Genomic DNA, 26,860 nt, shown 5'->3' on the forward strand with positions numbered 1-26,860 from the left:
ACAACAACAACAACAACATGTAGGACATATTAATGTATGGAACAACAACATATTGAATGCAAATGAAAACTAGTTCAAAACAATCCAAACCCAGGTCTAGGGAACTTTGTTTATGGCAAAGAATTGATATGAAGGTAGCCTTCCTAAGGATTACTGCTATAGAGTACTTTAATTATTTTAATTATCTCACAAACAATTTTTCTAGAGTTATGTGTGTTCCACCCATGTTGGAGTGTTGAGGGGGAAACATTCTCAAGAGTTCAAACTGGATATAACTTGTTTTCAATGCTTAATATAAACATCTAGTCTTGTTCTCATTAGCTACTTCCACAAAACAGAACAGTACCCACTCTTTATTCTTATTTCCTCCAATTCCTTCTGACCAGCTTCCAAAGACTGTTTTCTTTGTTCCTTTCTCCCCCTCCTACTCTGTTGTGCTCTAGCATTCTTCCCCCAGGCCTGCAGATGTCAAGCTACCCCCTTTTGCCTGGCTTCAGCCTTCTTTCTAGACACTTTTTCCCTGAGGACAGACAATAATAATTCATGAAAGATGGCTCCCAACTTAATTATCCCTTGAAACATGTAGAAGGTGACTGGTTAGGATCAACAAAGAATTGAAGAAAGCACAAACAGTTGATAGATAAATATTCCTCTTTTCTCAGAGCTTCAGTCTTTCTTGGTCTGTACAGATAATTCAGATCATTCCTATTCTGTTCTCTTTTCTGTCCTAAATTTACCATAAACTCTAAAAAAAGATGGGGCAGGGAGAGATTAAGGCAAAAAAATTTTTAAATTTTGTATTGATAATCACTGATTTCTTTTTTTTTTTAGCAAAAATTACTCAGCTCTGGACTACTCAATGAAGACTGGTTGGTTCCTTTTAAGCATATGCATATCTGTCTTTAAAATAAATAGTTTATCATATGACAATTAATTGCTTTATTCATAACATCAGAATTGGTTCTCTACTTCTACCCTTAGTATATACATGTTCCCTCCAACCAAAATTTTAAAATCCAAATATTGTATAAAACTGAGAGGAGAGAATAAACCAGAAATGGAACTTTTCATATGAAACTCAAAAATGGCAATTATCTGCACCTAAAGAGTTTCATGCAACACGTGTTTAAAATTAGAAACCTCTTCCCTTTCATCTTGAAAAAAAAAAAAGGACATCAGCATCTTCAGAGATTTCTAAGGAGACAAGATTAAAAATAATACCTCCTCAAGAAATTCATGTAATTCTATTTGAGAGATCATGCACTGGAGAGAAATTCAAGCCATATGACAGAAGAAAGTAAAGAGCATTTTCTTAGTGAGAGCACTTCAGTAGCAGTGAGAATCAAGTGAGGAAAAAAAACCCAACATAACTTAAAGTTAGTCTCAAATCATTTTTCCCTTTACTCTTAGACCCAAGTACACAAAAAAACTTTTAAAATGTGTGTCTATAGAACTGAGGAAAGCAGTACACCTCTCTATTATTTTTGTGGGATACAACTAGCCCTAAGACAAGCTTTACTGGCCCTTTAGCACAATGATACTAGGCAGGTAGACTAGCAGGTAGTCATTCCACATTTAACTGCAATTCCTACCTACACATCCCTCTTCCTTCTTCTTCCTCCTTTCTTACCATAGTATAGTAAGAAAGTCAGAGAGTCAAGCCAGAAATTATTCCCTTCCAGTGTTCAGTCCTTGACCCTGGACTCAGCCCTGTCCAACCTCTGCCCTACTGCCACTGTAACAGCAACACACACCTAGAAAGTCCCCTGGCTTAGACTCTAGACATATATAAAATCTATAATTAAATATGCATATATTGGGAATGCTTGTGGGGTTTTTTAACAGACAGAAATGCTTAATCAAAAATCTGGAAAACACTACTCTGAGATCACAAATGGTTACTTTATTGATGTAAATTCCTCTGTTTTCTATATTATATATATCAAATAATCATTTATAATATATAATTATATATAATATGATATATAATTTATACATATTATAACAAATTATATATATAGACATAAAAATGTGTGTCTAGAATTGTGTCAAACTTTGAACATTTCCAATTCACTTCATTTAATACTTTACAGATGAGAAAATGTGTCACAAAAGCAAAGAGCTTCTAACAGTGATACTCATTTACAAGGAGAAACAAGTATTGGAGTCGAATTATGACAGCTTCTTCTCAGGAAGCATAGAGAGGAAGTTAGGTTAGGTTAGGTTAGTAAAAGTTAAGAAGAAAAAAGTTTAGGACTGAATAAGAGGGAAAAGACAAGAGAAATATAGTCAGAATTGCCTCTTAAGGATGGTAAATAGCTTCTCTCGTTGCAAAACTTTTCATCTGTAGTTTTCCATTCCCTATGGCACTGGAAATTGCTTACTAAAAAAAAAATTATTCTTACTCAGGTGATGATGTGCAGAAATGCCCTTTCTATTCCTCTTTAGGACATCCCCTATTCCTTTGTCAGATCTTTAATTCTACAAACATCCTCTGGTTAAAAAAAAAAAAAAAAAAAAAAAAGCAAAAACAAAACAAACTACTCAGAATGAATAGAAAAAAATGAACAAGTAAAGATTGTCCTTGTTTCTGAACACAAACTGTTTCTATTAAAATTCATGTTTGGGAAGGAGAAAGAATGCATTTTATTTTTTTAAAGTTCTAAGTAATTATTATGCATTGAAATGTCAAAGAAGAAAATTTAGCCCCAAAGTACACATGCTTTCAGGCTGTTAGGTAAATGTCAAAGGATATATTCAAATGATGACCAAGATAAAGCCATGATGTTGATTTTCCAGAACATCTTACAGATATTCTAATTCCAGAGTAATGATTAGTAACTGCCCAATTTTTAAGGAAAATAGTTGGTCTTCCTTGGACTAACACAAATATTCATGGAATTTAATTAGAGGAACTTTAATTTCCCCAATTAACTGGTTAGGGTATGAGAATCGGATTAGTCTCTGTTCACCATTTTGCCACTTCCAGGCTCATTTTCTACCTCTAGCAATACCTCTTCTTACTTGAAGTTCATTCAATGCATATTTATTACCCAAGACACTGTTTGCTATTACCTGACAACTTCAAGAACACTCTCTTTTCATCATCAATGAGATAAGTGCCTGATTCACTCTTTTCTCTCCTCCTCAACTCTTGCCTTCACACTGGAACTTCAATATATATATTGATACTCTTTCAAAACACCCTTACCTCCCATTTCTTCAATTTACTCATTTTCCCACTTCCTCTATCCAACCCCATCCCCACACAAAAATGATAATACTCTTTATCTTCCTGACACCATCAAATGAGATGGAAGGAAGATGATTTCTCTAAAGATCACCCCTCTGATTTTTCTTGATGCAAATTAATCTGAATCCCTGTTTCCAGGTACACACAATCTTTTTTCAGGATCTGTGAATATAAATAAGTGTTTTAGGACCTTTCTTTCCAGATACCTCTAATAACAGGGAAAAGTATATTGAAGACAGTATTAAATAGTTGAAGACACAATAGCTCCAAATTGGAGCACTAAATAATTTTCTCCTTAATTTTCTCATGGTTAACAAACCACATAGCCACTGTATGTTGATTGCCTCTTTGATGTGAATATAGGGGTCATTTATTGAGGAAATACACTCCAGATGTGACATAATATTGGAGCCATACATTTTCTATTCTTTAAAAAAAAATCTTTTTAGCCATCCATTGCATCATCCCCTAGTTTAACATTAAAGTTGACTCACTAGTTTTGTCAAAAAAAAAAAAAAAAAAGCGCAGCTTGGCTGCAAAGGAATAATTACATTATTTGTAGGTTACATATTCTTGGTTTACCAATGGGAATATGTTACTTTTTAAGAGCTCCCCTAAATCTGTATCAAGGAAACTGATGAGACAACTTGGTTGATGACTAGAAGAGAGATACTTTATGTATTATACTCTTTTATATAATTAACTAATGATACACTGCCTTTTTAAATGAAAGAAATACATGAAACAATGTAGACCCCCAACTGCTATTACAGTGCCCTTTTACATATATATTCACATAGGCATATAAATGAATCATGGGCATAGCATGTGACCATGGAAATGTCATTTCTAATCTACAAGTTTTGTAGTTAACATCATATTAAAATAAATAAATAAATAAATAAATTCAGGTTCCTTTCAATTCTAACAAAACAGTAAACTCAAATTGATATGATACAATCTGTATGAATCTACAATAAATGGAAAAATCATGGCAGGGTAGAATTGGTCATGATAGGAAGAAATGGAACCAAAGTTGAATCAAAAAGAAAATATAAGATCCAAAGTGATAAAATATGGTAGGAATGGGGCAAAGTATTTCAGGTAGAGGAAAAAATATAAGTATAAAATATGGGGAAGATATCAGTCCTCTACTATATTTGAAAATGAAGCTGTCCCAAATACATTTGGTATACCCTTTTTGTTACAGTGAGTAGTATTTTAGATTTTTATCTTATATTTCTTTTTAGATGTGACATATAGAGCTGAACCCTGGGAGGTACAATATGACTAAATTGTGTCCCTTCACTATTATTGTTTATTGTTGGAAAATCAGGTAACAGAGCATGGGAAATTAAATGTAAAAAGTATTATTCCCTATTGCTCCACCTCCAAGATCACTGGCTATATATTCACTATCATGTGTCCATAAGCAAAAAAACCAGAGTAATTAATAGAGACCCTACAAATAATGTTATCAGATTCTTTCATTTGAAGGAGGAAAAAAAAATGAGGGCCTGGAATGGTTAAGTGATTTATCTAAGATCATATAGTAGGATTGAGATTCAAACCCAGTTCTTTTAAAGTTCAAATCTAATGCTCTTTTCACTACATCATGCTGTCTTTCCAAAAAGGCAAGTCTTCATGTATATAATAGGACACAAGTGATGAGGTCCTGACTAACTAGGAACGATTAGCTAAGAGACCCCGAAGTAGTGATAAAATTACTTTCTGAGACAAGCGGGGAAGGGCAGTGATGGGAATCAAATTAGTCTTATAGTCCCACCCTCTGTGGAGGTCTTAGGTAGTCCCACCTTGCTCTAACTAGTCAGAAATTCATGTTATGTTCAAATCCCTGAGGTTATATTTCTCCTATAAATCTGAACATGGCTCATGCCATTTTTACTGAATCCCTTTTGGAGTTATACTCTGACACAGCTCTGCTTTGTGATATCTTTCTGCCCTCCCTCCCCGGTGCTACCTGGTGTCTCTCCTCTCATCCCCCTTCATGGTATCTTTTTCCTGCTTATAGCTAACTAACTCTTTTAGAATGCTAAAACCCTTTTAGGATTTAATCTGCCAGTCAATAGAGGTATATTTCTTTTTCCTAGTTAATTGTGATTTCCATTAGAGAACTTGTTTTTTCTATCTCATATTTACCACTCCTGGTGTCTATTATATCTCTTTATTTTGCTGTAACTCTTCTCTTAAGTAAACTTATCTTTTTCCAAAGAAAATAGCCATTGTGAATTCTTCATATGACCAAACCCCAACATTTGATGCCTACAACAATCTCTGAACTTCAACCACATCATTTACTGCCTCCTAAATCATATTACAAGGGAGTATTACAGATTCTTCATCAGTGGAAAGAAATAAAATAATTTAAATGATAACATCTAACATTTATATATTTTAGATTTTCAAAACATTTTACAAATTTGATTTAATTTGATCTTCACAACAGTTACATAATATAGGTAGTGTGTATTTTATTAGCCCCATTTCATATATGAAAGTAGTATCTTAGGAAATGATTTTCTTGATATCAAAAAAGATATAAAGATAGGATTATGGTAAATAGGTTCTTGAAGAAAGATAAAAGACATTGAAGGGATAGCTTAAATGTTTATGAAATTATTGTATGTCAATATTTAAAATTGCCAGTATTTAAACTTTTTCCCCAAAAGATGAATGATGCTAATGGAATTTGTCATATTCAAAGGGGATCAGAAGAAAGGAAGTTGGTTTAATTAAAATTAATTAAAATCAATCATGATGAGGTTACATCATCACTCTATTAACCAGAGAATGGAATATATTCTATTGGAACTATATTCTAGAAAGTTTAAATCTTCATTTGCCTGGAGTCAGCAAAATGGAGTTGACCTTTTGAGAGACAGTCTAGTTATATGATCCTAAAATACTCAACAATTTAGCTCCCTCCTAATCCTAGCCTATAAGTTTTTCACCATCTTTTCCTTAGTTTCTAGCTACTTATTAAAAGTTCACTGAACCCTGCCTTTTTATAAATGTATCACTTGGACTTTATTATGATTGAAAATTAGAATTCTATTTCTATTAAAATAATCCTCTAAAGTTTTATATTATTATAAATATCTTTATTTTGAGATATTATAATTCAATATGCTGAAGGATAAATCTCTTTTATTCTATAATCCCCTTCTAGATATCCCATAAAAATATTTCTGTTAACATTTTAAGCAATTAAAAATATATATGATCAGTGAAAGCAAATGTCTTTATTTGCATGATTCAATTATTACAAATATAGGAACAAGATAAGAATTGCAGGAAAAAGAAAGAAAAAAAAAGGGAAAACTTACATGAGTGGCAAGTTCTTCCTGTGAAGCTTTAACTTCAGCTTGTAATTTTTCTATGTACTGGAAAGGGGAGGAAATTTTTAATCACATTAACTTTCTCACTTCATTATATATATTATACACACACACACACACACACACACACACACACACACACATATATATATATATTTATATTAGAGATCATTTCATAGGAAAAAGAGCATGATTATTGCTTCCCAACTAAAAAAAATCCACAATTATTTTCTAAAATAATTATTAAAATCATTGTTAAGTTACCTACCTGATATCAATTAGAATGAAAAAGTAACCTTAATTTCAAACAAGCAGTGATGCATCATCATTTGAATTTAAATTGGCAAATGATATGCTTCCTCATTGCTGAATGGAATTGGGAAAAGAGAGTAAGGAATAGTCTGAAACTAAGTCAAATGAAGATAATTATGTGTCATAATTTAATGAAACATACATTTCTCACTGAATCAGGAAATTTTAAAATTCAAAATATAAATCTTTACACCAAGGAAGTACTAGAACCAATCTAATGAAAGTTAATTGTTAAATTTTCAGTGTAACTATTCCCTAGAAATCAGAAAATACCATAAAAATCTACTTGATTTATTGTTTTGTTGACTGTCTAGACTTAGGAAAAGGTATGGAGAAAACATTAATAGTGAATATTAAATGTGTGTCATTGTACTTTTTTTTCAAAGAAACATTTGTTAAATATCTGTTGGCACATCCACTTTTGACAAGTTTTTTGGTGCACATCAATTGTTATTAGGCACACAAGATCGTATATAATATCACATGTTAGCTAAGAAAAAAGTAATGATCCTATGAATTTATGATAGATTTATCTATCATGTGAAGCATCATTTTAAAGAAACTATTATTATAAGAACCTATTTCCTATACCATTCCTATCATTAGCACTCTTAAATCATCATTATCATCATCACCATCTATAACTCTAGTGTGATCACTTGTAAAAAATTAATTAAGAAGAAATAGGGTCGAATATGATATAACTGCTTCTGTTTTTCACTTCCTATAGAAATAAAATCCAGAAACAAGCTCTTACATTCAACAAAAACACAATTCATTCATATAAATTTGCAGAAGTATCAAAAGTGAATTCATTTTTTCATATGAACTCAATTCCAATTTTAATATCTCTAATTTTTGGAATTTTATTATATGAAAAGAATTTTTCAACTTTGCATACTAAGGAAAAATGGTATCCCATTCTTGATAGTTACAGAATTCAATAAATTTAATAATGGATGAAGGGCAATGATTTTTTAAAGTAACTATTGGATTTTTGTGTGATTTTTCAACAGGTAATATGATGTCTTGAAATGAAATTAAACATTCATTTGTTAGTTTTTCAATCATGCCCTTAAATTCTAATTGGAAAAGAAAAAATTTGCAGAAATTTCCTTTTTCTTCTAGCTACTATGGTAGAGGTTTTATTAATGATGAGGCTATTTGAGCATTGATATGGGTCAGAGTAGATGAATTATTTTGTTACATACCTGATTTTTGGCATGCATGATGTCTTCACATGGTTGCCCCCTTGCTACCTTATTGTTAGCTGCCTCTAGTTGTTCTTCTAGCCAGGACACTTGCTCAAGTAATTTTGACTTAATTTCTTCAGACACCACAAGCTAAATAGATTAAGTTATAAAATACAAGTCAGTGGAAGAAGAGCTCCCTTTAAAAGCTGTTGATTCCATCTAAAATGAAAAATAATCTGGAGAAGAACTACTGGCTTTTTTCTTGAAGATGATAAATATATAATAGTAAAAGAATGCTAATTTTATTTATATTAATAAACATGTTCTTCCTGGTGCAAGAGCTGTCTAATAAATTGATTTCATTTTAGTGTACCTTCTTGTATCCTACTACACTCTGACTTTCAATCCTCAACTTTCCTTTTCTCTGAGCTTCAAAACTATTTGGTAATAGGGTAAGAAATGGAAGAGACCTTAAAGATCTAATAAAGCCTTCTTATTTTATTAGGGAGGTAAATGAAAGAAGTAAATCCCAGAAATGTTATTTTCTCATTTCTATACAGGTAATAAATTATTTAAAAAACGGAATTCAACCCAGATTCTTTGGCTCCAAATTCAGAACTTTTTTGTCTCATCATGCTGCCTTAGAACTTAGTCTGCATGGTCTAATTGACTAGAAAAATTTCTTAAAATTATAATTCTGTGCCAAGAGCTCTGTATATATGGTGGGAGCTTTGAGTCTTTTGAATAATGGTCATAGAAACCATCTGACATGGATAGGGTAGATAAGAGATCGGGGCATTTACAAGATTTTTCAGCCATAGATCCAATCACATACAAGGGTGAACTAATGTATAATCAAGCTAACTCAGGGATGAAATTACTTTGATTTTAATAATAAAATTCTTGGCCTTTCAAGTATACTTAGTGACAACCACACTAACCATTTTCTCTAAGTTCAAAGATAATCTAGTGGGTGTATTCTGGAATATTCTCAGAATTTACTCAGTTTGTAGAGAAACATCATTACTATTTGGCTCAAATTCACAACCCAGAAAAACACTAGGAAAATATCCCATGGAATAGTTCCCTCTCTTTCAATATTAGGCAAATAACAATCATCATGTAATTTATTAGCAGTATCCATTAAAGTAAATTATGTAGGCAAACATTCAAATACCCTCTCAATTTCCAAAGAAAGATTTAAATATTTAAATTCTGGTGAAAAAATGTGAAGAATGTGGTTGCTGACTGGAATTCACTGTCACCAGCTGCTTTAAAATCAGTTCTTCCTGATCTCATCTCCAATAACTGTCATATGTCTATCTTCTTTCTCTTTTTATTGACTCTTGCCTCTCTTTACATTCCCAAACTTGAGCAAACATTCCTTCCTCAAGGTCACTTAAGCCTCAAAATAAACTGAGGTCTCTGAATACTTGTGAATAATTTTAACCCCAGGATTCTCTATTTTTCTGAGGTCTTCCAAATGGGAGGTTGTCCAAAATGTCTGTGATCCCAGCAATTCAGCAATATTTTGACTTCTTATTATTATGAAATTCAGGTGGCATTTTTGGGTTCCATATTTTTTCCTTTCATTCACAAGGCTTATTCTTCTAGTTGTTTTTTTTTCTATGATAATCCCTAGAAAATGTCAAGAGGATTTCTCTTCATTTTTCTCATCTTATAGTCTGGCCATCTTTTATGGGTGACCTTTGGTAAGGTTGGCCTTCCCCATCTGAAATGTTCCCCTTCATCAATCTGTAGTTGTTTTTGTTTTTTTTTTTTTTGTTGTTTTTGCTGAGGCAATTGGGGTTAAGTGACTTGCCCATAGTCACACAGCTAGGAAGTGTTAAGTGTCTGAAGTCAGATTTGAATTCAAATCCTCCTGTCTCCAGGGCTGGTTCTCCAATCTGTGGTTGTTTATTCTATATAATTTCTAAACCATCTGCTGATGGTGATCTTTTTCTTTACATCATTCCTCACCAAGAAATCTTCAGTATTTTCTCATGTTGTTTTATGTTATTAACTATTTGAAAGAGACTGGATATATTTTTCTTTCTGAAATCTAAGATCTTAGATTTAAAAAATCTAAAAGGTTAATAGTAGAAAAAACACTGGACAAGATGTTAAAAGATCTTACTTTCCTCATCTATAAATTAATGTGAAAGGAAACAGTATGTTAAAAAAAAAAAGTTTTAAGATAATGTTCATCTCAGTTCTGTGATTTATTTGTCCTGCTCTTCTGTTTCTTCCTTCTTATCATGTGACCTTAGTTATCTCCTTTGAAAGGGTTTCTCTCAGAAACATTTTTTGTTATTTTCCTCCGCATGTCAGAGAAGTGATTCAACATTCCCATTTCAGTAGTCACCAGACTAGATTAAGGTTATTCTTATTGTTATTAAATTGTTTTCAATGTGAGAATATGATTATATATGACTCCTTTGTCAGATGTGAATTCCTCTTTAACTAGTTCAAGAAGATAACAGCATGATTGCCTAATCAAACACACCAACCATGTCTTTGGAAGCTTTAAAATGGAGAGAAATTTCAACACCAGTTCAGTAGTGAGACAGTCAAGTAGTAGAGAACAAGGTCATGAACACCTTTAGGAGGCAGCTCCTCTATAAGAAAGCAACAAAGAATGAGTTGAGGTGGAAGGAAATGAATCCTGAGGGATTGCCATTCCCACCAAAGACAACTTATTAGAGGGATTAAAAGGATCAATTGGAGACATGCATCCACCTAGGAACCGAGAAGGAAAAACCAGTGACAGATATTTTTGGTCATACAAATAGCATATTTGGTTGTATGTGAATATATGCACCTGAGTAAATAAATAAATTTCAAGGAGTATGATTCTTTGAACCAGGAAAAAAAATGTATGCCACAAATACAAAAAAGTGTTTCTATTACCAGGAAATGTGTTTATACTTTCTACATGTTCACTATTCCTGTGTCTCAATACCTTTGGATCTTAAGTTTGAACTCTTTATCCTTAAGGACTTTATATGTAGAAGAAAAAAATACACCACTTTGGAGGAAATGCTTTAACTCAGTGGCTCTCTATATTTTAGTGCATTGTCTGATAATGGCAAGCATATAAGTAGGAGCTTATGACTGACGGCCCTTCAGAGTTATCCCTACAACTTTGAAGAAGTAGACAAAGAAGTATCAGGTATCTGCCCAACCACTGAAAGTGGAAGTGGGGTAGTCAAGAGGGAGGGCTACACTTGTATCCACTAAAATCAGTTTTAAAGATACACTTACATCCCTAGATGTGAAATTATAGTATCCTGGGTGCCAATTGTGGAATTACAGTAATACCTTCTTATATTTGCCATATAAATATTTGAAAATGAATTCAAAGGGGAATATAGGTAATTTCTCCAAAGGAAAGATGGTTCAGTCTGCCCCAGGCTGCCCCAAATATGACCAAATACATCATGGGAATTCTTTATTGAGATTTTCATAGTCCTTTTCTGAAGGACAAGGTTTATTTCCCATTCTAATTAATATCTGATGACAACTTAAGAACATCAGGCTTTATTGTTTTCTCCTTATCTGGAAATACTGAAAATATGGCACTGTCTTCACAATATAAATGCATTTCTCTATTCCCAATACTATACAACATTTCAAATCTAGGTCCCCATTAAATAAAAGTTTCTTTTTAGTCAACTAGAAAAAAATTTAAATCATTTAATGGAATAGAATATTAAGAAAAATTGTAATAGAATAGCCTATACCATTTCCCCATCAAAAATCTAGGGTACACTCTCCTACAGACATACACACACACACACACACACACACACACACACACACACACACACACACATCCCATCACCCAGTGGAGAGAATGGAAATGTATAGGGATCAAGCCTAAGGATCAAACATTAGGGAACCTGTAACCAGGGCAGAAGGATGAAGAGGAGGAGGGAATTCACATCTTTGAGACTAAAGGATCTTTTGATAACGACATCATACTATTGCTTGCTAGAATTAAGAACCTGTTTGATTTAAGCTATTTTAAAAATGGTTATTATTATGCACTGGAGTCAAAATCTACATTTCTTTCATCTCTTTTTTAGTAGTGACTTAAAATGTATTTCAAAGTTTAATGTTCAGTTCAGGAAAATTTAAGGAATATTGACTAAATTAAAATATGTGTATCTAGGATTTTTTTAAAAGCAGCAAAGTACACAGAAAGAAATTCAAGTTAACAACTACAATATATATTACAGCTAAACTTTGTGATTTCACTTCTCTTTTTTGAAGATCAATTCTATGTTATGAAGTAGGTGTTTTGAATTTCATATAAACAAAACCTTTGTGCATTCAGTAACAAAAATCTCTTCTAAGAAGTTAGTGAGCTTAAATTTATTCACAAAATTAATGGTTTCTATCAGAAATACACAAATGAACTTCCATTAAAATTTTTTTATTATTTAAAAATATTAAAAATTTTAAAATATTTTTAAAATTGTGTCAATCACATTTTTTAAAGAGAAGTTTAATTCTTTCTCTTTTGTCAAACTCAATGAAAGAAGTCTAAATCTAACTTGAGAAATAAGAAGATAGTGAGGAAAGGTGAGGTTTTTTGTTTTGTTTTTATTTTTTTAAGTGATTAGAGCAGATAGAATTATACCTGAAAGGATCTTAGAAGTCATCTAGTCCAATCCCATAATTTTATAGATGAGGAAAGTGAAAGGCACAGAAAAAGAAAATGGTTGCTCCAAAGCCATACAGACAGCAAAAGACAGAACTAAAATTTAAAGTGAGGACTTCTGCTGCCCAATCCAATAGTGATCTTTTACTCTGTTTACTCCTCTAAGGAGCCATAAGACTCCTATGTATTTAGCTAATGGTAAACTTCATTATCTGAATCCAAAGTATATACTTTTGTGTTTATTTTGTGTTAGGTTCATAGTAATGATGGCTTGTAGTTATATATTGATTTACAATTTATAATGTGCTCTCCTCTGAATAATTCTTTACCACCTGTTTGAGGTTGGGCAATTCACTCAGTTTTCCCAGCCTCAATTTCCTTATCTGTTCAAAGAAGAATGGGATAGGGGCAGCTAGGTGGCAAGTGGATAGAGCACCAGCCCTAAGTCAAGAGGACCTGAGTTCAAATCTGGACTGATACTTAACATTTCCTAGCTGTGTGACGCAGGGCAAGTCACTTACTCCCAAGTGTCTCAGCAAAAAAAGAAGAAGAAGAATGGGACTATTAATTTTTCAGTTATGAAATGCCTACTATGTCTTGAGTATAATTCTCAGGGAACTAGATAGTTTAGATAAGAAACAGTTCTTACCCCTATGGAGTTTATAAGCCAAATGTCATATAATTTGATAAAAACATTAAAGAACTTCAGAACAGTGATATGAATAATATGCTCAAAAACTATAATAATCTTAATTAAATAACTCTAATAAGAGCATTTATGATTACCAATATTTATAATTATTATAACATCATAAATCCTATGAGTAATTAAAATGAGAATAAAATTCTCTATTACAGATAACTATCTAATTTAGCTTTAGATATTTACATAAATATATTTGAGACAGAAGTAAAGATAAACCAAGACGACTAGCTCATTTTTCTCCATCTACCACCTAGCCTATATTTTTACTTTTAGTATCCAAAGGTAAGTCAAATTAGCTAAAGTAACAAGACACCTGAGGAAAAAAGAGAAGAACATAGCACATGTCACATGGGTCAAACCATTGCCACTACTTTGACCACAACCTGCCTTTAGATATTGGTAGAAGCAGCTTAGGAATCAAGAGCCCAGGGATTCCACAAAGCACCAGTCCAGCTCTTCTCCCTTGATTCCCCGGATAAGCTATTCCCTGAGAGAAGAAATCATTACAGAGAATGGTTTGTAATACAAAGGCAGCAGAAATAATTTCAACAAGAAGAAATGAATGAAAATATGTTTCGCTTACTTCTCAGCAAAAAAAAAAAATTGTTAACATAGTACATCAGATAGATAGATAGATACAGGTTTTATTGTAATGTCATGTTTTAGTATGGCTTATGGTATAGGTGTACTGGAGTTCTGGAGAGGTCTTTTAGGTGAGAGCATTGGGATGAAGAGTAAAACAATGAAAAAATTGAGGGGGTTGGTGTAAGACTTGAGAATCCGGTACTTATTTAAAAAGAGAGTTTAACCACATCATTTAAATTTTCTGGGGCCAATTTTATTTATCTGCACAATAAAGGAGTTGGACTAGATGACATCTTTCCCTTTCAATTGTAAACCTCAAGATCAATGAGTTATAAAATTTCACTAAATTAGAAATCTCTATTTCCTAGAAGTGCCCTTTCACCTTTATTTAAATGTGATTATTCCTTTGTCCTCCAGTTTATTCTTTTTTCTTCCCCTGCCAACTTTTCCAATCCTTAAGATAAGATTCTTTGTGTCATTATTCAAAAATAAATTAAAGTGGCTGCTGCCAAGTTAGGGAGTGATCATGCTACAGATGAAGGAGGGGCTTAAACACAAAGACTTCCTTATTTCTCAGTGTTTCCTGACCTGGTCTTTATGAGTTCTACAAATTAATCACCTCCTGAGCAGGAACAAACTGATGCAAGAGTTTTTAAAGTTGCCTGAGCTCCCTTAGTTTGAGCAGAAACTCTTCACTATGTATGGAGATACATATATAGTTCTCAGAACCAGTTAGCTCCATTTTAATTTTACAGGTAAAAATCATAAAGACCGATTCATTCTATCTTTTTTCCTATACAAACACTATTTTTAAAACAGTAATATTCAGTTTCTAATTTAAACTATTTATAGAAACTTCTAGGTTCTGTAGTAGTAATTTCTAGTTTTGGAAAACTCAATCACCCCTAATTGTTTGAAGTTAGAAGAGCATTTATTCATGTCAAAAATAATAATAATTTGAGCAATAGATAAAATATCAGGCCTGGAATCCAGAATAACTCAGTTCACATCCAGCCACAGACATTTGCTAGTTGTGTGACCCAGGCCAAGTCACTTAATCCTGAATGAGCCAGAGAATGAAATGACAAACCAAATATCTTTGCCCAAAAAAAATCCAAATGAGGTCACCAAACAGCTCAACAACAACAAAAATGTGGCAGGCACTGTGGTAAGCATCAGGGATAGAAACATTTTAAAAATTAGTTTATTCTTTTGTAGAAGTTTATAATCTCATGGGTAAAGGTAATAAATAATAAAGGGAAACTATAAAGTAAGGTGTGGAAAGGTACTCAACTTTGTGGCAAGGTGAAGACATCAGAAAAGTCCCAATACTGTAGCCAAGTGAGAAATGGGGAGTTATCTGAGCTAAGTAATCTTTAAAATGGAGGTTTGGATTTCAGGGCCCCACCCTTCAATCAAATAAAGCCTCTGTATGGTAGTTACAAATTGAAGTCCCAAGGTTGGTGACATCTACAGAAAACTAAGGTTCTCTCAGTAAATGAGCTTCCTGAGGCATGGTAGAGAAATCTCAAAGTAGCATAGCCAAAAGAAAAAAATCAGGTCCTTCAATTTGGTTACACATTATGTTTATCTTTGTATTTTGATTTAAAGCAAAAATGAAGTGAAAATACACAAATATGTGGTAGAAAATATTAGAAGAATTTATAAGCTCTCTTGCCAAGAAATGGAAAGGGTTTGGATTTTTTTTTTTCATTTTTAGCTACCTCATCACAATTAATAAGAATGAAGTTATAATATAAAACGTTTATTTTTCTACTGATAAATGGCAAGTGCTATATTAAATGACAAATATGTTTAAAGTTTAATTGCATATATTGCTTCATTTTTACACAATATCTATATAAATTAATCTTTCTAAGGAAACTCTTCAAACATGTTCTTCTTCTCTTGTACTAATGACAAACCAGTTAGCTTCCGCAAAAAGACTGTTAAATTACTAGTGTTCCCAACAAGTTCATTTGAAAATCGAATAGAGAAGATAATCCTAACATAAGAAAAAAATAAATTTAAATCAGAAAATGGTCTTAAAACCAAAAACAGAGGCAATATGAGGTTTGTTTCTGCAGAATATTAATGATAGCTCATAATGGTTTCAATTTTTTATAATATCCAAAGATCATGGCTTTCAAACATCTTGCCATTTTTGCTATAAAAGTACAAGCGTTCACAACATCTTGATGATGTGAGTACATAGGTGATGAGGTATAATTACCAGGTAATATATAGGAATACAGGAACTACATTGATTTGGGGTATAGAATAAAAATGTACATATGTATATGTTTCTGTCCATCTGTTGGGAATGTGTTTGTACCAAATCCTTGTAGTTGTTTGGAAACAATTTGATGATAGATTGAGAAAGTATGAGAATACTTTGCACTTAAAAGCAGTCATTTTAGTGTAATAATGCACTGCCTAAATACCCAAATTATGGTACACATGATCTTAATGGTTTCAGATCACTGCAAAAGCAAAATTATATTACTGCAAATATACACATTTGTTGTAATAGGAATAAATATATTTGTGATATAAATGACAAAGTATTGCTTACATGGACCTTAAAGAATTTTTAGTTCAAGATTATCTTGGCATATATAAGGCTGGTAGCTACTAGAGGAATTTGGTTACTTATAGTTCTGCTGGAGCTCTTTCTCTACCACAATGAAGTAATTAATAGCTTTTTGACTTGTCTTGGTGATAATTTCCAAAAATTGAAAAATTAACAAAAAAAATCTATTCTAAATGTGATTCTCTTTCTGAAAAGGAGATTGCAAGTCAAGTTAAGTCAAATCATCAAGTATTTATTATTAAGCATTTATTAGATGCTAGGCACTGTGCTGAGTGCTGAGGGTAAAAAAAGAAAATCAAAAAGCTGTTCTTGCTCTCAAGGAGTTCACATTCCTCTAATAGAGGAATGCTAGGGTGGAAAAGGATGAAAAACTTGGGGAAAATTATGCTTTCCAACCTAGTGATTATAAGAAAAAAGGAGAAGAAAAATGGACATAGTCTTTTGTGTACCATAGATTTTGGTAAAGCATTTTCAGAGGATTAGCTAGGCAGAATTCCCTGAACTACCATGCTTTAATCAACCTTGGAGGGATTAGAGATGCTACAGATTTGGAAATGCTTTAGAATTTTATTCTAAAAAGGCAAAAGGAAAAAACCATGGTGGATGCTCAGAAAACTCCTGACAAGAGTGATCCCATCATTTTCTGTTTAAAATTATTTTTAATACATAATTGCTTTGTGACTCATGTTCAGAAAGAAAAATCAGAACAAAAGGGGAAAAAAAACATGGATGAGAAAAAAACAGAAAAAAAATAAAACATAAAAAATTTTATTTTTTAAAAGAAGAGTACAGATAAAAGAAAATAAGGCAATATAAGAGAAGAGAAATATGAATGTGGTACAGTCCTGTAAAAATAGTGTCAGAAATGCTAAAGATCAGAATGAACTAAGTCTGTTAAAAGAAGTTAAGGACAACATAAAAAGGTAGATTGAGAGGGTGAAGGTGGGAGTTGTGTTAGTGGTAGTTACTTATATAGAAGGGAAAAGGAAGATCAAAGGGTTAAGATCTTTGTGCTATGGGAATTGAGTGAACCAACTAACTCCATCATGTGACTCAATTATGGAGCTAGCTCAAGTCTCTTTCTATTTATTTATGGGTCTAATCCAATTTCTGCCTTGTGAGAGAACTTTATTCAATTATGGGAATTGTGAAAAAACTTTACTGCATTGTTCAAAACTATCCCTGCATGGCTAGGAGAATGAATCACCTCTATCTGTTAGAGAGCCTTAACTAAAAACCTAGGTTATGCTGACCAGAAACTCTGTCAGATCTGAAGATTGATGCAAGAAATTTCTAATGATTTTACATATCAAACAACCCATATGCTTTGTTTGAAACCTTATGGCCTACTAGTCAGTCAACTATTGTTTCCATTTTCCTTTGATTGTTTATAGACACTAGGAAGGTTTGGGATACCTTTTTCTGATTTCAGAGAAGTGCACCTATTTGCTCTCTTCTAACAATTTGGAAAGCCCCTAATCTTTCTTCCAACTAGACATCAAATTGTCTGATTTTTAATTAGGTTAAATGTTTTATTTTAATGAATTGCTCTTATTTGAGTAGTTATTTTTAATTTTTTAAATATTTTTAAAATATATCTCATTGTGCATTCAAGGTCTTTGGACTGACTAGAGAGTCCATTGATCTATTTATTATGCCTGTTTTACTAATAAATCGTATAGTTCAGATTGTTTCCTTAATTATTATACATCACAAGACTGGATAGGATGATGATAAATGCAAAGAGATAAAATAGTTGCTCAGTCTTGATTCTGAACATGCCCTTTATGCTGGAAAAAAGAGAAGCTCCAATTTATACAGAAGTATATTTTGTGTCAATACAAGACAGTTGTATGAAATAACTTCATTTTTAAACCAAGAATATAAGGAACAAAAACTGAAGACTTACTTAAATTCCAAAAGGGAAATGTTTGAAAAATTCAAAGGCACTGACAATCTACACTTAAAACAAATTTCAGAAGTACTGCCTAAAAATGGAATGGAAGGCAAAAATAATGCCATTATCTTAGATAATTTTCAGTAAGATATAGGTGTGCTTAACATATATGCAAAAAACCTTATGTGAGAATGGTAGCAAAATACAACTAAAGACCAACTATACAAAAAAAATATTGAAAAAACTATAATAGAACATTTATATAATAATAACAATAATATAAATGTAATAATATAAAAAGAGCATAATGAAGGAATGCATTCACCCCAAATATTTGACAAAAAGTACAAAAGAATTTCAGGAACTGAAAACAATAATGCATGATGGAGTTTTTGCCATATTAAGGGAAGAAGAATAAGGTGGCATTATTTGATAATACTCCTGATCCCATCAGTCTTTTTAAAAATTAATTTAAAATTTAAATACAAAAGAGAAAAAGAAAAAAAGACAGAAAAAGAAAAAATTGCCATATGCACAACAGAGCACAAGAAAATTCAAAATATGAGACAATAAATTTCCATTTCAAGAAAGCCTATATAGCTATAATTTTTTTAAAAGCTTCTATCATAAACACTACACATTGTGTTCAGAGTGATCCATATTTTCTTTGTTTCCTTGTAGGTTTTCTTTTTTTCTTTACTGTTCACTTCTTACTCTATTCTTTATTTCCTCCTTTCTTTCTATTACTTTCCCCAAAAAGACCACAATTAAGTATGGATATATACATACATACATATACACATTTACATATATACATACCTAGATATCTATAATTATAAGATGCATATTTATGCATACATAAACATATACTTAGATATCTATGTAAATCCATACTACACTTATTTGTCCTATTCCTCCTAACATCATCCTTCATAAGTCCAAATCTTTCCATATTTTTCTAAATCCACTAATTCATCATTTCTTATACCACAGCAATAATACAACAATAATAATATCTAGTTATTTTAGCCTAAAATTAATTAATATAACTGATAGTATAGCTTCCCTATTTTCTCTTTTGATTAAATCTGTTTTAGCTTTAACTTTGTCTGAAATCAATGATTGCTAACCTCTGCTTATTTTTCTAAAGAATTCTATTCCTGATTATTATTATCCAAATTGTATATATCTCTTATTTTCTATCCCTATTGATTCCTCTACTTTACTTCTACTTGCTACCTTGTCTTGCTATTAGTTAACTTACCCTTCCTTCTCCCTTGTGTTCTCCCCTTACTCTCTTTAATTCATTTCTATTAATCAACACATCTTATCCTATTCCTGTTAATCTACATACTCTTCTGGACCCCCCTTCTATTCCTTCCCCTTACTTCTTTATAATTTTAAAAGATTTTTATATGTGAATTATTCTCTCTTTAATACATTCCTGACAAGATTATCCCATCATTCTCCATTTAAAATTATTTTAATACACAATTGCTTTATGCATCATGTTCAGGGGCAGCTAAGTGGCACAGTGGATAGAGCACCAGCTTGAATTCAGGAGAACCTGAGTTCAAATCTGGTCTCAGACACTTAACACTTCCTAGTTGTGTGACCCTGGGCAAGTCACTTAACCCCAGCCTGGGGGGGGGGGGAAGAAATGAATCATGTTCAGAAAGAAAAATCAGAACAAAAGAGAAGAAAACATGGGAGAGGGGAAAAAAAAAAACAGAAAAAAGAAGTGGAACATAGCATGTGTAGATGTACTTTTAATTTCCAATATTCTTTTTTTAGATGCAGATGGGATTTTCTATCTAAAGTTTATTGGGATTGCTTTGGAATTGGGGCTGCCTTGGAGATCCCATCATTCTCAATAGGAATTTATTACCTATTTATTGGCAAAAGATGAGAACAATCACGATCCCTTAATATATAGTTCAACTACTACATATTATATATAAAGCATTCAATCCATGAATTAGTTCATATATCTATAAACCCACAAAAAGTTAGGCTAATATGACATTTTTTTCACGGATAGAGACTATGGCTTCACTGGTAGAAAACAGTTTCCAGATAAGAAAATAGCACTTTCTCTGCAATTTATTGTGTTAAAGATGCCTGGAGTGCTGACAGGTCTGGCAAAACAAAAACCTACTCTTCTAGACGCTAAGGCCAGTTCTGTTGCATACCTGCTGTCTGTCTCAGTAAACCTGCTTAAATTGGTTATGATTCTTCATGTACTTTGTTCACTATCATGGCTCCTAAGTGTGACTTTAAATTGTAGCTTTCATACAAAAATAAATGTTCTATTAATCATTCAAGGTACATAAATGACCTCAAATTAGCCTAACTGAAAAGTACAGTAAATAGCTATTTTATTTTGTGGAAGCATTCTCCAGTGATACTGAAATGTTATTTTGATTTGATAAGCATAAAATTATTCACTGCTACATGGAAGAATAGGTCTATGAGGTTGAATCAGGAGATCAAATTGCCCCAATGACAAAAGGTCATAGGTACAAATTCCTTGGTTTTCTCCAGACAAGAAGGATCAAGTATAGGAGTATTAAGGATACATTTGAGGTTGAGTATATTGAGAGTCTAAAAGGTATTCTACAGCAAAAGACTAATAAGAACATAGTATGGCCAACATATTGCAGCACCTTAGCCCTCTCTAGCTTATTTTATAAGTGAGAAAACAAACAGGGTTAAGTTACCTACCCAGGATCACATAACTAGTAACTATTCAAGGCTGTAGTTGAACTCAGAAAGATGACTCTTCCTGATTCCCAGCCCAATGATCTATTCTCTACCTGCCACTGCAAAAATTTAGCTTCTAATAAATACCTAGAAATACATAATTAAATGGAACGAAATAGCAGAAATTTACTATACATTGTAAACTAACATAATACATCCCCATAAAATACATTTTACAATCTAAAAATATTTTTGAGAATTCAACAAAGAAATTGTACTGTAACCAAATCATTGGTTAGATAGTACTAATACCCACCATCCAGATATAATAGTGATCTAAAAATATTAAGATTGTTTCTCCAAACTATATGGCATGAAAAGCTTTCAAAATATAGAAATCTTAATAGAAGAAATTTAAAACCATGTGTGAATGTGATAGAGTAGCCTCAGCAACTAGTATTTCTTGGAGAAGATGACCACTTGTAAGCCTACCACTGGCACATGGACCCCAAAGACCTAAGTGAGTCAGAACTTGGATTTTGAGTTTCTGTCTTGTTTCACTCTGGTATATAAGGGGATAAGTAACAACCCTAAGGTGGATGTTTCCAATCTCAGCTTCAGTGTTGTAAGTTTGAGAGTTGGGAACACTCAACTGGTGTTAGAAGTACCTTGGGAGAACTGCTGGAAGTTACTATAGCATTTCTTGAAGATGATTTCTTGGCAGTAAGATGTGCCCTCTCTCTGGTTCTGGATCAAAGTTTCTTAAACTGTGGGTTGTGACTCCAAATGAGGTCACATAACTGAATGTGGGGGTCACAAAATTCTGATTTGTTATCAGTAAATGTTTTATTTACATACCTATATGCCCAGGGTTGTAAACAAATTTCTTAGGCAAAATGGGGTTACAAGTGGAAATAAAATTTAGAAAGCTCTTCAATAAATGACCAAAAGACACTGATTAAGAGATAATTGTTAGAATAGTACAAACTATGGTGAAGTCAAAACAGTGATTCTGTGATTAAATATGTCTCATATTTTCATATATGTGTCAACTTCCCAAAAGCCCATAATAAGATTTGTATTACTGCTTTTGTTTAAGTTTTTTTGGCAAAGGAATGAGAGGAAGGGAAGGGGCAATGGCTGCTTGGAAATCTTTTGAATTTTTTTTTTGTGTGTAGAGGAAATAAATAATTGTTCTATGACTGATTTACATTGTACATGGAAAATCTATTCCCTCTAGCCCTTTGTGGAGAGATTCTTGTCATAAACCAAACCTAAACTTTAAGTTGTTCTTCCTGAGGCTCTAGGATATAGTGTAAGGAACCAAAGAATTTGAAGGGGGGAAAAAAGAGGCTGGCCCCTCTCTTTACTAGCCAGATTTAACTATGCTATAAAGAATTTTTTAGTTTAAATTTTATTAACATTTTTATGTCACATTTCCCAGTGTTTTCTGTCTCCTACTCCAAAGAAAGTCATTGCTAAAGGACTGTGTATGTCTAAATAATTCCAGCTTATACTTACAAGAAAGAATTTAAAAAGAGGGCAAGAAAAGTTCAACAAAACTAATCAACATCAAAAAAGTCTGACATTATATTTCAATGATTATCACATATAGTGTTCTTCTACTACAAAAAAGTGTGAAATCACTTCTTATACTTTTTCTTTGGTATCAATCTTAGTTATGATTTCATAGCTTGCAACTTTGATTGTGTTGCTCATGTTCTTTCAATTTATATTAGTGTAGTTATGATGTGTTACAACTAGCCACTAATTAATGCAATTAGTGAATATCCTTAAAGTTGTTACATTATTTGAATTTGTACTCTATATTTCCTTTAGGCTGGAACCAATTATAGTATTTTATATAATTATAATTTTAAAATGTCAATATGGGATACATATGATCACACTGGGGATTCATTGCTTGTACTAATTAGTACTTAGCCATGCTTCACTTTGCATCATCTAACAGAGGTCTTCTCATGTTTCTCTATATGTTCATATACATTATTTCTCTTAGGACAATAATATTCTATTGCATTCACATACAAGAAATGATTCTCCAATCCCCAATCAATGAGCATTTACTTTGTATTCAGGTTTTTCTACAACAAAAATTGCTTCAATAAATATTTTGGTATGTGTGAGGCTTTTATTAAAAAAAAAAAAAAAAAAGTTGATCTTGGAATGGACCCAAGATGGTAGAGAAAAGACAGAGATTCATATGAGTTATTTCAATTTCCCTTCCAAACAATGTTTAAAAAAAAACTAAAATGAATTATTAATTCTGGAGTGACAGAACCAACAAATGGGGTGAAACAATTTCCCAGCCCAAGACACCTTAGAAAGTCAGCATGATAGGTCTGTCTCAGTGGGATGACAGTGGAACACAATCCAGTGCACTCTTTGACAATCCAATAGCAAGGTTTTGTATCCCTGTGCAAGCCAGCAGTGTGGTTCTATGTGCCCTGGTGCAAACCAGTAGCACAGTCCCAGGCTTTTGCACCAGGCAGCCAGTGGTGGGCTATACCCAGAACAAACCAGCAGCAGACCTTGGGAGCAACTAAATCAGCAGCAACAGTAGCTTTTAGAGTTCTCATCCCATAAACAATAAAGAGATTAGACAACTGATCAGAAGGAAATTATAGGAAAGCCTTTGCTACCACTAGGGGTGATATTCTATTGTATTGTAGAGGTGGTTCTAGGTCACAGTTCCAGGGCAAGGAAAAGCACTAGAATGCTATCAGAAGGGTGAAGAGGATGCTTGTCATAGTTCCAGGCCAGAAAAGAGTGCTTGTAGACACTCACAGACCAGAGTACAGGCCAGGAGACTAGTGATCACACCTTTCTTGAAAGAACTGAAAATATATAGAAACCCTGAACTAACTGTAAACAGAAGCACAAAAAAACCTGAAACTTAGAACAGGTCCCCTCCACATTGGAAACAAAGCCTAATTTTAACATAAAGTTAAAATTCAAGAAATAAGTTGGAAAAAATGAGGAAATGACCAAAAAAAGAACCTAAACTTAGAATGTTACTATGGTGACAGGGAAGATGAAAATACAAACTAAGAAAAAGGCAACGAAGTCGAAACTTCTACATTCAAAGCCTCAAAGAAAAATGTGAATTGGTCCCAGGCATAAAAAAAATAAACCCCTAATTCCTGGAAGAGCTCAAAAAGGATTTTAAAAATCAAACAAGAGATAGAGGAAAATGTTGAAAAAGCAATGAAAGTAATGAAAGAAAACCATGAAAAAAGAGTCAAAGTCTTGGTTTTAAAAGGGGGGGTGCAAAAAATACTGAAGAAAATACTATTGTAAAAAGCAGGATTGGCCAATGAGGAAAAAAAAGTCCAAAAAGTCACTGAATAAAAAAATTCCTTAAAAAGTAAAATTAACCAAATGGGAAAAGAGGTACAAAAATATTATTGAAGAAAATAATTCCCTAAGAATTAGAATTGGACAGGTGAAAGTTTATGTTCCATGAGACAGCAAGGAACAATAAAACAAAATCAAAATAATTTTAAAAATAGGAGAAACAACTGACCTGAAAAATAGATCAAGGAGAAACTACCTGACAACCATGATCAGAAAAAAAAAACTCTACATATCATATTTCATGAAATTATGTAGAAAAACTACTCTGATATTCTAGAACTAGAGAGCAAAATAGAAATTGAAAGAATTTACTGATCTCTTCCTGACAGAGATTCCCGAATGAAAACTCAAGCAAACACAGGTTTCATTTCTCTTATATAGAGAGAACTGAGTCAAATTTATAAGATTATAAATTATTCCCCAAATAATAAATGGCCAAAGAACATAAACAATCAGTTTTGATTAGAGAAATACAAATTAAAACAACCTGAGGTATCACTTCACACTTAATAGATTAGCTAATATGACAGAAAAGAAAAATGACAAATGTTTGAGGAGATATGGGAAAATTGAGATACTAATTTGGTGAAATTGTGAACTGATTCAACCTTTCTGGAAACCAAAGGTCTGTAAAATTCTCTATACCCTTTGATCCAACAACTATACTCTTAGGTCTATATCTTAAAGAGATCAAAAACAAAAAGGAAAAGGCTCTTTGTATAAAAATATTTTTGTAAATTTTTGTAGTGACAAAAAATTGGATATTGAAGGCATGCTCATTAATTGGGGAATGGCTGTTGTGTTGTATGATTTTTATGGAACATTATTGGGCCATAAGAAACGATAAGCAATATGCTCTCAGAAAAACATGGAAAGACTTGCATGAGCTAATGTAAACTGAAATGAATAGAACAAGAAAACATTGCACACAGTAACAACAATACTGTATGATGATCAAGTGTGAATGACTTAGTTATTCTCAATAATACAACAATCTAAGACAATTAAGAACTTATGATGAAAAATATAACCCACTTCCAGAGAAAGAACTGATAGAATCTGAATGCATATCTAAGCATACCTTTTTAAACTTTATTTTTCATGTTTGGGGGGGGGGGTTGTCTGTTTATTGTTTTTTTTTCTTTCAGTAGTATTTTATTTTTCCAAATACATATAAAGATAGTTTTCAACATTCATTTTTGTAAGTCTTTGTGGTTTAAATTTTTCTCCCTCCCTTACCTTTCTCCTCCACAGAGAGCAAGCAATCTGATATAGGTTAAAAATGTGCAATCCTTTTAAACATGTTTCCCTATCTGTTATGTTTTACAAGAAAAATCAGACCAAAAGAGAGAAAAAAAAAAGAAAAAGATAAACCAAAAAAAGGTGAAAGTACTCTACTTTGACCCACATTCAGTCTCCATAGTTCTCTCTCAGAATACATATGGCATTTTCCATCCCAAGTCTACTGAAATTGCTTTGAATCACAGCATTGTTGAGAAGAGCCAAAACCATCACAGTTGATTTTCATATAATTTTGTTATTGTGTACAATGTTCTCCTGGTTCTGCTCACTTCTCTCAGCATCAATTCATGTAGGTTTTTCCAGGCTTTTCTGAAGTCAGCCTGTAAGATTTCTTATAGAACAATAAAATTCCATTACATTCATATAATATAGCCATTCCCAACTGATGGGCATCCACTCAATTTCCAATTCCTTGCCACTACAAAAATTGCTGCTACAAACATTTTTTATTCTCTCTTTGGGATACAGACCCAGTAGTGAGACTGCTGGATCAAAGAGTATGCAGAGTTTTATAGTCCTTTGGGCATAGTTCCAAATTGCTCTTCAGAATGGTTGGGAGCATTTCACACTTCACTAGTTTTTTTTCTTTCACAACTAATATGGAAATGTATTTTGTATGACTATATATCAAAGAAAATTTGGAACTCAAAATTTTAAAACACTTATATTAAACCTTGTTTTTACATATAATTGAGGAAGAGAAAATATTTTTAAAAGAGTTGACCTCATCAGAATATATATCTAGCGGTAGGATGTCTGTGTTAAAAAACATGAACATTTTAATCATTTTATTCCCATAATATCTCCATAGGATCTCTGTTGATTTATACTTTAATCAAGTAGTGCATTTTTGAGCCAGGGTTTCCACAATATCATCAATATCAATTAGTCCCAGCTTGAGTTATCTTTGTCA

The 26,860-nt window shown here is 32.4% G+C and overlaps 1 protein-coding gene across 8 annotated transcripts in view; it reads right to left on the bottom strand.

The window, feature by feature from the left end:
* The window catches only part of CCDC192 (coiled-coil domain containing 192), a 323,587-nt gene that overhangs the window by 197,358 nt on the left and 99,369 nt on the right, over nt 1-26,860 (bottom strand). For all 8 annotated transcript variants that reach the window (XR_012484650.1, XM_074281454.1, XM_074281452.1 and 5 more), the window contains 2 exons: nt 8,136-8,267; nt 6,601-6,657 (listed from right to left, as the gene is read on the bottom strand). Coding sequence is in view for 7 of the 8 variants with exons in the window: in XM_074281454.1 (XP_074137555.1) it covers nt 6,601-6,657; nt 8,136-8,267 (189 nt within the window). In the remaining variant the exon portion in view is untranslated. The remainder of the gene's footprint in view (nt 1-6,600; nt 6,658-8,135; nt 8,268-26,860) is intronic.

This window comes from Sminthopsis crassicaudata, chromosome 1 (assembly GCF_048593235.1).
Source record: "Sminthopsis crassicaudata isolate SCR6 chromosome 1, ASM4859323v1, whole genome shotgun sequence".
NCBI classification, from domain to species: Eukaryota; Metazoa; Chordata; class Mammalia; order Dasyuromorphia; family Dasyuridae; genus Sminthopsis; species Sminthopsis crassicaudata.